Raw genomic sequence first — 14599 nt, forward strand, 5'->3', positions numbered from 1 at the left:
ACCCCAACAAAATTGTACAGACGATGCATTATTGAACAGCTAATTTGGCTGTATCCGTTCTTTTCATGGGGGGGACGCAGGGATCTTGGGGGACGGTACCCACTCGGCCTAACGCCTATGGCACGTATTAAACATTCCGGGATTATAAAGATAATCTTTTTTTTTTCATTGGACTTTGGAACGGTAGAATGGTTTACAGTGGTAACAACTTAAGAGATGGTTACTAATGGTCTTGGAAGGCTTATACAATCCATTCAGCAGGTTATCGATGCCGCAGTTTCTCGAGAATCTATTCTGTATGTATATCTAATCTATTATGTCTGCAACTCTTTTTCTGCTCCTCATGATCAGCTAATACCCGATATTTTTGGGACAGTTTTGGACGGATTATACATATAACGCAAAGGCCAAGAAGGAGCAAATCCAATGTATCCACATACCTAGGTGGAAGTTTTAAGTCTGACCCTTATGGCTAATAGGGATAAGTATCCAAAAATTAAATGCATTTCGTTAGCATTAAAACACACGGAAACTAGTAATTACGACTACCCGAAGTGTATTTACGGTTACTGATTACTTTCAACAGCTTGTATGGTCACTACGTCTAACTAAAACTTCCCGTTCCTAACGGCAAATAAACTTGGTATACCTTTCAAGGTCACACGGTATTTCACACTGGATGGCTTCTGCATGAATGGATTAAAAATTCTTTATTGCACACAAAATTACAGTTACCATACAATAGCTTAAATATAATAGTAGTAGTAATTTAATGCGCAACAGGCGGCCTTAGGATAGACATTTCGGATATGCAAAACGGGTACAACCAAAGAATATCATCTACTACGGAATAAGTAATAATAAAAATATATACATACACGTAGATAAATATACATGTACATACAAATAATAATAATATTAATACATATGTAACAACAAATAAATAATTATATTAAATGCTTATATGCTTTTTAAGGAAAAAGAAAAATGAAGTATAAATATAGGAAATAAATGAAAGGATAGTAGAGGACAGACGAAACTTAGGAGGTGAGGAAGTGATCTTTGACACGTTGTTTGAAGGAATCAAGAGAAGGGGATCGTGGAATCGATTAAGGGAGAGAATTCCACAACCTGATTGCAGAAACGGTAAAAGAGTTGGAATAAAAGTTAGAGGTATGACAGGGAGCAAAGGGGACAACAGAGTGTAGAAAAGTGGAAAGTAAAGCGATCTTTAAGATAAGAAGGCGTAAAGGGATAGAATAGAATTGAGTAGAGAAGTGGAAGGATATGAATATCTTTACGCCGGTGGATGGGCAGCCATTTAAGTCGTGCGCGAAATTGAGAGACATGGTCAAATTTACAAAGTCCGAACATGAACCTAACACACATATTTTGGAGCCGTTCCAATTTATTGAGCAGAGTGACTGACAAATCCGGGTAGCAAACACTGCGTAGTCCAGTTTCGGATGGGGAATGCTCTGGGTCAGAGTAATTTTAGTTGGCAACATTTTTTAACTAACACCTTCCTGCTAACCTCAGCAACGTGCGGTTTCTACAACTTTGTCACGCGGAAGTCCGATCATGTGGGGAATATGCTGTCGCCTTTGGGATATTTCTATCAGCGATAACCACCACCTGACAGCTTTAGAGTCATCGAGTATATAACCAGAAATAGAGACGAAATGTCATTTAATTTGTTTGAAAACTATTCTGCCATATCATTACTGTGACAACTGCGCTCCGATTGGCTAGCCCGAGTTCGAAACAATTGACGGGTGTCGTCAACTGTTTCACTTCAAAACGACCAGTTGACTGGAGCTTTGCTATAATGGACGAAAATTGCAAAATTACATATTTAATACTTAATTACCGATGAAATTTGATTCCGTTTGTTTAGTAATGAGATGTTTTGCTGTTTTTCCCACACCACCGAATAGAACAGCACGGTATTGTTAGAGATATTATTTTTATTGCAATAAATACAGAATATTTTTTGGAATATACGGAGACGTACGCACAGGTCAGTAGTTGGCCTGTCTATATTTCAGTGCAAACGGGAGTTGATATTTATAAGAGCTGTATCGCTAATGTGTTACCAGGAATATATGGCCCTTATTTCTTCGTGTCTATTTCTGGTTATATACTCGATGTTTAGAATGGAGACCATACCAACAATTTCATTGGCAATCCTTGGGCTAAGTTAATAAGAACCCACAAGTATTGGCTCAAAATCTGATTGTCGATATTTTACTTGTTACTGTTCGAAGTTGATTCAATTCCGCTTTCGATTTTCTCTCTCTCTCTTCTTTTTTTTATAAAAATAATATAAGTGCGCATTTTACCGCCATAGCACCTGATGGAAAGTGACGATGAGGTCGACGATGGAGCATGCATACCTAAATAATGCCTGTTCACTCTCGCCTTGAAAAGACCCAAGTTATAACGTTCAGAGTCTGCAGGCAGGGAATTCCACTCCATAGCCGTTCGCCATATGAATGTGGAAGCGTAACGCTTAGTGCGAATCTTTGGAATATCCACAACATAGGGGTGGAACCCAAGCCTACGCGGAACTAAATTGTGTAACTCGCATCGCATACTCTCCATGATATATCCTGTTAAATACCGTTAAGCAGGCAACTTCACGGCGGTGTTCAAGGCTCTGCAGATTCGCCTCCACTAATTCCGAGTCCCCTATAAGCCTCTTATCACGGTTGTCAATTGAATCCCCGCAAACTGCCTAGACTTCCCATTAAGCCTCTTTACAAACCTCTTCGCAGGACTGTTTTGGGCGCGAATTCTCCCATTGCAAGACTTAGCAAGTTGTATAATGATCATAGCGCAACAATTGATTTACACTACTTCTCGGTAACAATAACGAAGCGCGTAATGTCATCACCGTTTTGAAACTCTGTCACCTAACTTCTTTTTTTTTATGTTTTCACTTAGTCTTAACATATTTCACTATTTCTTTCTGTAAGCGATTTGTATTGTTGAATTAATGTTAGTACTTTTCCTCTTGCAAGTTTTTTTTTACTCTGTAATAATTTTATTGTGCATGTAGTGCCGGTCTATAACTGATTGTGCACTTAGTTTTAAGCTTTTGCATGTATATTTCTAACTTATTGGTGTAACAATTGTTGACTGACCAAATAAATTAAAAAAAAATCCAAAGTGGCCAATTGATATGTAGCAGAGCCATCCCAAAGGTGGCAGCAGTACTCCATGTCTGCATATTAATTAATTAACGTTATATAGCTTAAATACGAAAAGTACTGGAATAAGTTTTGGAATTGCAACCTGAACGTCAAACCACACTTCGGACACTTCATCGAAAGTTATTTACCTACTACTACTACATACAGCAAGGAGCTATCTGCACCCGGGCAAATGTGTACGTGAAGCGGTAGGGTTACCCATCACTTTCTCGTACTATTACGTTACGTGGCGACGTAACGAAAATTCTTAAGCTAATCTGTTATCTTTAATTACACATGTTCATTAGATATTTATATCGATATGATATTATATTTTTCTTGAATTCACTAACTAGAATAATATTGAACATTTATTTGAAAAATATATTAAAAGCACTTAAAATGTTGTATTTTGGACAGGTACATACTTTTAAATAAAGTAACCAAGTTATTGAAATTGCATGTCCAAGTTTAGCACATTACTTAGTTAATAATTAGATATATTCACTACGTAATATTTATCGGCAATACAAATTGAAAATTCGAGAACCTTTGTCTACTAGCTCACGAAGTTACGGCGTCTAGTAACGTACAATGATGTTGTATATTAACGTACAAGTTTCGTAATGAATAAATGAAAAATATTCAAATGTCAGAGCCATCAAACGGCTCGCTGACAGCCTTGTTTTCGTTCAGTTAATGTGACCGTCAATGTGCGGGGCGCTGGTGAGGTATCTAAATCTAGGGAGAGGCGGAGAGTGTCCATTCGCGTTACTTTTTTGTTCTCTGGTCTAACTGTCTTTCAGGTTTAGGATTTTGTGGACAGCAGGCTGAATCTTTATAAGTTGACTAACTTGTCAGTACTGCCCTCGTAACGAAAAAAGGTACAACTATGCGTACTTTACACAACTGTTGTGCCTTTTTTCGTTCCGAGGGCAGAGCAGGACTAGCTCTAATTCGCGCCTTATCGTGCCAGCCCTACATAACGCCTTCTGTATGCGTCCCTCTTTCAAACGTAACGCATCTGCTACAGATAACGAACGGAAAGACCGAGTCGCGGGAATGTTTACCCTTTCTTTCTGTCAATCATCACCCATATTGATAACCGGTATGCTTTGCTGCCTTAAGATTGACGTTTTTGACCAATATTATCTGCGTGCACTCTTCGAAACTGTTTATCAACATTATCTGACCGCATTCCTCGAAACTAACATTGGCTCAAGCCTAGTGACCGCCATTAAAGAAATAGAATAAAACCGGTATGCTCCAAACAAAAAGCCATTATCTGTATGAGATTAAATAGATATATTTACGTACTACGATGATCAAGGCTGCTAACAGATTGACTCCATGTTTGCAGTTAATGCGTGTAGTTGTAATCAACTTTATGCAGCCAAGACCTCAACTTAACTGACTGCAGTCGATCTCTTCTGCATGAAATCGGTTTCGACTGCGTGCTATTAATGCGTGAAGCCGTTATCTGAGACCTCGACTGCACGAAGTTGATAACAACTTCACGCATTAACTGCAAACATGCGGTCAATCTATTAGCAGTCTTAGGCAAATTGTCTCTCGAAAAGCTACACTGAGACGTACTATATCCACGGCTACCTTCCGTGCTTCTTGTACCTATTATAGAGCATTTCGGCCGTTGAAAATACGTTCAAGGTTCAGAAGAAATATGTCCGGACGATCTGCATTGTGTATGACTAGTAGCAGTAGAGCATCTTATGAAAGAGTTCGTCTAAGGAAGTACTGCAACCTTACCTTTTTCAGCCGCCAAGCAGTAATGTCAGCATTACTGTGTTCCGGTTTTGAAGGGTAAGGGTGCTGGTGAAATTACCCGCAAATGGTACTTGTCAACTTATGTCTCAAGGTGCCTGGCGCAGTGGCAGTGCCCCTCAGATCTTTGCAATTTAAAGCTTGAGTGGCACTGCAACTGTTATGGACAGGCGTGTAGCTTACCATCAGGCGCACGACTTGTTCGTTCCGTCACTAGATATTATAAAAAAATTCTGCGATGTGTGGTATGGTGACGGATGATAGATAACTGTTGTTTATAAAGTTGAACATACTGCCTTTGCCATGCATTAGGGATATCTGTGTATTTAAATACGTGGGGAAGTTATTTAAAGGAAAATTGGAGCTAAAATTATTCACCTTTTATATCAACCTCGTTGTCTTGAAGACATTTGTAAGAAAAATGCTTTCCAAATTTACCAAATGAAAGTGGTCACGGTCGATTTGTTTGAAAAATAAATATACGCAATTTAGATCCGGAAAAGAAAGGTTCCCATAGTATAATAATCGCAAAAACCTAATAACTCGATATGAAATAAAATTGCTACGAGGACACCCTTTTAAATGACAAATAACAAAATAGCTTTTATAATAAAGAGTATTTGGTATTAACGAATACTTATTTCTATTGTCTTAAATACAATTAACCGGAGTCACCAATTGTGAAATTCCATTATTTGCACACATGCTAGCAGATTGGATACAATATACCTAATTTGACTTACGCCGAGCCACCGGAGCAGAAGTGGAAAAAATGTTTGCTAGTTCAGATGTTTTAGGTACTTACTATTAAATAACGAGTTTATAAAAATATATTCATATTCATTTATTGCATGTCACATATATTGCTAATTCTAGATGTTACAGCGTTGGGCAGTTAATCTGTGACGCCCTTCAGAAGACAGAGTTTTTTTCTTATTTATATACTGTTTAATACATTACTTTATAACATTATTATTATTTTTTACAATAACATCACATTACTGAATTGAATTATACTGAATACGAAATGAGATGAGTAATTCGAAGTGACATTTTCCAGAAATAACGTTTGGTCGAAATTTCATAGCCCCGAAAGTAATTCTGAGAGGAAAACGTTTTTTCTTTTAAACCTAATTTAACCGAACCTAATGTCTTTGCGATAAACATTCAGTATATCCCGAAAGAACAACTGTTTCGATAAAATTCAGTTTTCGTTGTAATGAAAATTTTTTTGAAAAGTTTTTTTTAATTAAACGGTAACCTATCACCGTTCAATAGTTGTTGTTTTAAAAATAAAGTCATTTTATTCAAATTGTCAAAAAAAGATTTATTTATTGGACACATTTATTTCTCTGGTGAGTTTGGGAGTAATTTGTGGTTGTCTATGTGTTTGTCCATGGCACCCGCGACATAGGGTTTCCCTAGTGCGGGGCTATGTTGAACGAGTGCGTTAATATTATTATTATTGAAATCGGTTACCGGAAAGTGCGCGAAACCGGATTCATCCCCTAGTTTGCCACCCTTAGAGGTGTATTTTTTTTTTCAAATTTAAATGGGACCACTGCTGAGGTACCCTCTCTCCAACAAAGAAGAATCATCAAAATCGGTTCTCAAATTGAGATTCAAAAAGAGTAACATACATACAAAAAAGAAGAAAAAAGAACATACAGTAATAATAACGCACACATTCAACATAGCACTAGGGAAACCCTGTGTCGCGGGTGCCATGGACACACACATAGAACCACAAATTATACCCAAGCTCACGAGAGAAATAAAGGTAGGTCATATAAATATTTCTCCCGGCCCGGGAATCGAACATGGGACCTTTGCGTGGCAGTCCGACATGGTGACTGTTCGGCACGGAGACAGTCGAATTAAGAACCTTCTCCTTTTTTTTGAAGTCGGTTATAAATCTAAAACTAATTATTTACGAATAAAATATGTATTATATTCGTAACTTTGCATATCAACTTCAGAGAACTTACTAAATTTTGGTTGGTGGTTATTAAATTCACATTTAATAACTATAGGGCGTTTATTTACTTTTAAAAACCGATGTAAGCAATGGCTCCTATCTGTACAAAAATCTAGTAACAACTGGTTCCCAATCAAAACTCTTAGCAGCACAAAATTTTAAATTTTAGGTTAAATGTATAAAAAAGAAAAATATAAATTTACAAAGACATCCATTAAATTTTAACTTATTACTAAAGGCAGGTTATTACTTAGTGTACACTCCGCATATTAGCTTGGTGCAGCAAGCGAACAGCTAGCTAAGTGAAGACTGAAAATCAGCAATGCTGAGTCTTTAACCTTTTTGTCCACACCACTCAATTGTTTTATTTTTATTCGTTTTTTAAGTATTGTGTTCCTTATGTTTTATGGAGAAATAAATACCTTTTTTTATTTTTATTTTATTTATCCCAAAAGTTGAAAATTGTCCAACAGTTTAATGACACACCGCGTCGGATCTGTGTGAAATATTTTCCGCCTGTTATTTCATTGTATTAATTTTCTGTGTGCAATCAACCATTGCGGGATTCTCAACCTCACCTTATCTTCTAAAATCTAGGCTCGCGTTCAAACTATTTTTTTTACACTGACCTTCGTGGTCTATGAATTTTTAAAATTTTCTCTAGCCCTAAACGAAAAAAGTTTGCTTACCACTGGTCTAGTCGCATAGTAACCCTTTGTATCTCTTCTTTTCAGGAATGGTACATCAATGATATCCCTCATCATTCCGCCTAAAGATCAAATCTCTCGTGTGTCAAAGATGTTGGCGGACGAGTTTGGCACAGCCTCCAACATCAAATCAAGAGTGAATCGCCTATCTGTGCTAGGAGCTATCACTTCCGTACAACATCGGTTGAAGCTTTATACGAAAGGTAAGTAGTATAGCTATGTCTTGTTTTTAACCTACTTCATAAAAGGAGGAGGTTCTCAATTCGACTGTATGTTTTTTTTGTATGTTTTTTTTGTATGTATATTACGCGATAGCTCCGGTATTTGTGAACCGATTTTCATGATTCTTTTTTTTTGTTGGAAAGAGGGTACCTCCATAGTGGTCCCACTTCATTTTGAAGAAAATCATACATCTCTAAGGGTTGCTGATCACGCATGAACATTCATTTTTATAAATAGCGCCTAAATGTTACTTAAGGAGCAATTATCTTAATGGTTGGTTTTGCTATTCTCCAATTCAAGGCGTTTTTCTCTCTCAATATACTTTGAGTAGTGAGAACCGATTTTTATTATCTCCAGTGTCAAGTCCTGTATAGTGGCGAACTAGGGGATATTTCAATAAAACTAGGCAAATATATAGTCCACGTACTTTTGAGGTTGGTTTTTTTAGTACTCTGTAATGAGATGATTACTTCGATATTTGTGAACCGATTTTCGAAAGAGTTCGTCCGCAAGGTAGTACTGCCACCTTACCTATTTCTGCCGCCAAGCGGTAATGTCAGCATTACTGTGTTCCGGTTTTGAAGGGCAAGGGTGAAATTACAGGCACATGGGACTTATCAACTTATGTCTCAGGGTGATGGGCGCAGTGGTAGTGCCTCAGATCTTTGCAATTTAAAGCTCTGAATGGGTAACTGTTATGGACAGGCGTGTAGCGTACCATTAACCGCACGACTTGTTAGTCCCGTCACTGGATGTTATAAAAAAAAACCAATTTTGATGATTCTCTTTTTTTTTGTTGGAAAGGGGAGAGATACTTCAGTAGTGGTCCCGTTCAAATTTGAAGAAAATGTTGCCCTTTCAAGGGCGGCAAGTTAGGGATGTATCCGGTTTATTCACCCACTTATAAAACTTTGCGTACATTGTTGTATATAATTCCATACACTTTTGAGGTCGAGGAACTTTTATGAAAACGTTTTAATTATTATAATGTCCGTTAAGAGGGAGCATGCCAGAAAAGCATTTCGAGGATAAATCGAAAAAATGTGAAAATTAGAGGTCATTTCGTGATTTTTATCTATCGAGGAAACTTTTTTGTTTTATGTTTCTGATTAATGTCTTTGCTTGAATATACCGTGTAGTTACTCATGCAATATTTTATTTTTAACTTTAAAGTGGATATACCCCTCTAAAATCAAATCGAAGATTAGGAATTTTTCCTCTGCTCCCTCTTAATCGATGCAAAACTATGACAATGTCAAAATATTACGCATATTGAACATTATGCTGGTCTGTCAGTAGGGTTTTCAGTTTCGTAGCATTTCTGCGTTTCGGGAAAACAAATTGAAATTGAAAAAAAATAAAGTAAAAAAAATTCCAAGAAAAACGAGACTTCCCCGAGACTATTTTTTTTTTCAATATTTTTTTTTAATAACAAAACCAGGTATTTTACTAAGAGTAAAGCTAATGACAGTTTTCCCTCGTTTATATATCTTTATATAGTATTATTAAACAAAATGTTATCGGTAAGTAGGTACATTTAACGTTAGTAATGAGTGAACAAGATACGACTTTTAAATGCCGAAGTCACAAAGAATAATAATCCCAAGTTTCCATATTAATAAGCTCGGATTTTTAAATAACTAATGGCGCGTGAGACGTTACACGCTATGCAACTCAAGCGCACCGCAAGTCTAAGAACTTACGGAGAGGTTTCCACTCGCGCCCGCCTTGGTTGAGGGACATCTGTTTTATTTCAATACACACTCCCTCCTTCCGCACAAACACGGCACATCGTGCGACCGAACTTTGGTCGTAATCATTTTGCATTGTCGTGTGGCAAAACCGGACTTGTATGTGAAACCGAATGCTGCGTAAATTACGCGATTCAAAAAACGAGACTCACAATTTTTTTTAACGCACACGCTCATAGTCCCGCACTGGGGAAACCCTGTATCGCGGATGCGATGTACACACATGGACAACCACAAATTACACCTAAACTCACGAGAAGAACAAGTGTAGGCAATTCAAATATTTCTCGCATCCCGAGAATCGAACCTGGGACCTCAGCCTGGCAGACCAGCACGCTAACCGTTCGGACATGGAGGCAATTTACAAGATTACACTGGTCTGGTCTCACCCCAACGTCTTAACCTTTCCACAGTTCCACCCAACGGCCTGGTAATATATTGCGGTACAATAGTGACCGAAGAAGGTAAGGAGAAGAAGGTGAATATCGACTTTGAACCTTTCAAGCCGATCAACACGTCTCTTTACCTATGCGACAACAAGTTTCACACAGAGGCGTTGACCGCGCTTTTGGCTGACGACAACAAGTTTGGTTTCATTGTTATGGATGGTAATGGCGCTCTGTTCGGTACATTGCAAGGAAATACTAGAGAGGTAAGTGACGTTATACTTTCTCAGCCTATTAATACAACTCAAGCGCTCTACCGGCCGACGAACCGCCGACACAGCCCCGGTTCGTTGACGGCGAGTTTGTCGGCGGCTTTGCATCGTTGAAAGTCAGTGTTGGTGGCTTACGTAGGACGTATGCACGCTCAGATTGTTTTCGAATGTGGAACGGGACAATGAAAGAACTCTTACGTTATTTATCTTGTAAAGAATATCTGCCTTCAGCCCCCGTAGTATGCCGCCTCGATAAAGCTATTATATCCACATTTAACTCTGAATTTCGAGTGATAAACTTAAAATTTTATCACAATAGCTAACATGGCGAGCACCGTGACGTAACCGTCGCCGAGAGCCATGAATGCAAAAGGTTAACACAGGGCAAAACATGGCTGCAAGTTCACAGTTGATTTTAAAACATTTTGACAGTTCTGCACACAGTAATTTTATCAGCGTAAAAATTGAGCGCGACAAACGAGATACGAGAAACGAAAGAGAAAAGTAATATTAAAAACAAACAAATTGTTATAAATAAATTATTGGAAAAAATGGAGGATAACGTTTTTAATACAGTTCAATACGTCAGAGTAATTAGAAATACGTAAATAATAACTAATACAATATCGAGTTCTTAGGTTTTCGCGATTGTTACACATAGGAAATGAAACTATTTTTCCGGATTTAAATCGCGTATATTTGTTTTTTCAAACAAACCGACGTGTCTTGTTTGTTGTGACTGCAGACCGTCGTGTAAACAAGTCTGCAGTCTGCGAGCATGTCATGGATAAACCTACACATTCAATGAAGTTTGACAAACCCCAGGTCCTTGCAAAAGAAGTCCGTTACCTACCCAGGATGCTGCGAGAGGCCATTGAAATTAAAAAACATCCTAATTTCAACAGGGAAGATGGTTTCTCCGTACCACCAGTTTGGGATCCAGTATTTCCTCTAATGAAAAATCCCAAACAGACATAAGACTGCAGTACTAATTAATATGTTTTAGTTTATTCTAATTTCTATTAATAATTAATAATAAATTAAACCTAATAAAAATTCATTCAATAAAATAATTTGTAAAACTTAATGTAGCGTAAATTGGAATGTTTTCTTTGTAAAATTAAAAATAAGGTATTTAATTAATAACTATTGTAACTATAGTGAAAAAAATAGGGTGGTTTGCATTAATATTAGACATAACTGGTTGAAGACTGTACCACCTCAGTCAACCGTGACCATGGGACCTGTAAAGGGCCCGAAACGTCGGTTTGTTTGAAAAAACAAATATACGCGATTTAAACCCGGAAAAATAGTTTCATTTCCTATAACTAATACAATGTACAATATGTAAAAGCAGAAACTACAAAAACCCGACATTTTTTGTTTCATCGTTTTCGCAGCTATAATTAAACGACAAGATAGCTATATAGCTATATACACAATTTCATATCATTGTCCTTGTTCTTCAAAATGTATAACAATGGTTTATTACCAAATAAGCAAACTTAGATTTATCAACAGAATTAATTATTGTCTCGGGGAGGTTTATCACACAATCAATATACTGCCATGCTACGGCCACTGATCGTCTTCGAACCTTTAACCATTATTGTAACAATTGCGATTTGATAAACTTGGTTCAACCCAACTGTTTCTTATCCTCGGGAAGGATCCAGCAATATTAACTCCACAAATTTCTATTGTTAAATCACCGCTATCGTCCGTGTTAATGTTGATCATTACTGAATAAAGCGAAAAAAACAACACAATTTTTCTTCACTCTCGTTCATCACTAACTAATGAGACGAAGTTACTCATATCTTGCCGCCGGTAACAAAGACTTCAGACTTTCAACACGCCGCCAACAAACCGTTGCTGTGGTCGGCAGGTTCGGTGTGTAGGGGGCTTTAGGCGTATAATTGGACTCTTGAGGTAATTTTTTTTTATAAAACAATTATGTTCGCAATTTCCAGGTACTCCACAAATTCACAGTCGACCTTCCAAAGAAGCACGGCCGCGGAGGTCAGTCCGCGTTGCGTTTCGCGCGTCTGCGCATGGAGAAGCGTCACAACTACGTACGCAAAGTGGCTGAAGTGGCGACGCAGCTGTTCATCAGCGCCGACCGGACCAACGTAGCTGGTCTCATCCTCGCCGGTTCCGCTGACTTCAAGACCGAGCTATCGCAGTCCGACATGTTTGATCCCGTGAGTATTTGTAGAGATGTCATTTAAACCACTTATTTCCACACACACATTAAGAGGGAGCATGCAAAAAAAGTTTTGACGTTGGCTCCGCCCAAATTTGTGAAACAAATATATGCCTGAAGTTCGCGTGACATGCGACAGGAGATGTTGAATTTTGCGCATTATATACCAAATTCGTTTTAGCGGAATAACTCTAAAACTAAAGGGATTAAAAAAAATCCGTGGTGACAGTTGTCGATCATGCATAAATATAATTAATTATCTAATTTTTGTCCTAATAATCAGTAGCATTTCGAGGATAAATCGAAAAAATGTGAAAATTAGAGGTCATTTCGTGATTTTTATCTATCGAGGAAACTTTATTGTTTTATGTTTCTGATTAATGTCTATGCTTGAATATATCGTGTAGTTACTCATACAATATTTTATTTTTAACTTTAAAGTGGATATACCCCTCTAAAATCAAATCGAAGATTAGGAATTTTTCCTCTGCTCCCTCTTAATGACATAACAAAACTAAACTTAAAAGATTGCTTAATAAATGTAAAGATTGTGTAATAACGTAATAAATGCAAAAATAGATTAAATTAATATACACATTAAATGATTTATGTGTAGAGGACAGTCTCAGCATTTACAGAGCGGCAGAAGTTGATCTTTGTAAACACATTTGTAATAGCGCTTGTTTCGCCAACTTAGTACTTACTTAATAACATTATAAAGCTAAATCTGAATGATTAAGAAATAATTCCTTTCAGTTAAATTTAATAAATAATCTCTATTTAAATATCATTGTACATTTTATTCCACTCTAACTGCGTTTGTAATCCTAATTCTAAACTGATCTATCACAGTAAAAATCTTATTTAATTATCTATTGCCACAAAACAAGGTTAGCCCAGGAGTGTCTCTTTCTGCTCTGTCAATAGTTTTTTGTTAATTTGTTGTTATACGTCATAATCTAACCCATACGTTCCACTGCTGTGCACGGGTCATCTCTCAGGCGAGGGTTTAGGCCATAGTCCACCACTCTGGTCCAATGCGGGTTGGGGACTTCAAACTTTTTCCGAGGGTTATGTACCTTCTTCGACGTGCAGGTCCTTCACCGAAAAGCTTGGTAACCTATCACAAACTCGATAATTTTTTTCCGAAATAACGTTTGTTCGAATTTTCATTACACCGAAAACCGAATTATAACGAAACCGTTGTTCTTTCAGGATTTGTTGGATATTTATCGCAAAGACATGATTAGGTTTGGTTAGGTTAAGTTAGGTTTAAAAGAAAAAAAAAACATTTTCCTCTCATAATTACTTTCGAGGTTATGGAAATTCGACCAAACGTTATTTCTGGAAAATGTCATTTCGGACTACTCATAGGTAACCGAAAAGCTTGTGGTAAATTTTAAATTAAATTTCGCTCATACATTCTGAAAAACTCGGAGCAAAAAAATTCATGTCCAAGGTGTTTGCTTGCGAGGCGGTAGGTCAAACCCACTGAAGAGAAAAACAATGGACGTGCCATAAGTCGTAACTACTATCAGCAATTGAGGCTTATATTAGTATGGGAAAAATTGAAATTCTAGCCGAGGTAATGTCGACTGTTAATTATTATAAAAAAAAAACATAACACAAAGACTGGCTTAGTTGGTATGGCGTCTGGCACGGTATGCAAGAAGACGTCGGTTCGAAACCGACCGGATCGAAGGAATTTTTTCTGAGTGTTTTTTCTGAGTGTTCGATCTTTGTATTAATAATTATAACAAACTAGTGGAGTAATTTCACAAAAAAAAATAATTGAATATCTATTCAATAAAAATTTAATTAATACAGTGAATAGCGACATCTCTCGCCAGGACTGGTAGCTGTAAAGGTACTAACTGGGTGATAAATCTATCATAGATTTCTCATAGATTACGCTACGACTAAAAAGTCGTTGAAAGACCAAGTACAAAGACACGACGCAAGCACATAGAAAAATTCGTGAGGTCCGTTGGTTCGTTCCGTGGCTTAGTTGGTATAGCGTCTGGCACGGTATGCAAGAAGACGTCGGTTCGAATCCGACCGGATCGAAGGAATTTTTTCTGAGTGTTTTTTCTGAGTGTTC

At 37.3% G+C, this 14599-nt stretch overlaps 1 protein-coding gene across 1 annotated transcript in view; it reads left to right on the forward strand.

Annotated features, from left to right (window-relative positions):
• The window catches only part of LOC113225754 (eukaryotic peptide chain release factor subunit 1), a 53298-nt gene that overhangs the window by 5362 nt on the left and 33337 nt on the right, over positions 1-14599 (forward strand). The window contains exons 2-5 of the mRNA XM_026458164.1: positions 7689-7864; positions 10048-10286; positions 12266-12514; positions 14079-14083. Coding sequence (XP_026313949.1) covers positions 7689-7864; positions 10048-10286; positions 12266-12514; positions 14079-14083 — 669 coding nt within the window. The remainder of the gene's footprint in view (positions 1-7688; positions 7865-10047; positions 10287-12265; positions 12515-14078; positions 14084-14599) is intronic.

Source organism: Hyposmocoma kahamanoa, unplaced genomic scaffold, assembly GCF_003589595.1.
Source record: "Hyposmocoma kahamanoa isolate Upper Pololo Valley unplaced genomic scaffold, ASM358959v1 172, whole genome shotgun sequence".
In the NCBI taxonomy this organism is placed as follows: domain Eukaryota; kingdom Metazoa; phylum Arthropoda; class Insecta; order Lepidoptera; family Cosmopterigidae; genus Hyposmocoma; species Hyposmocoma kahamanoa.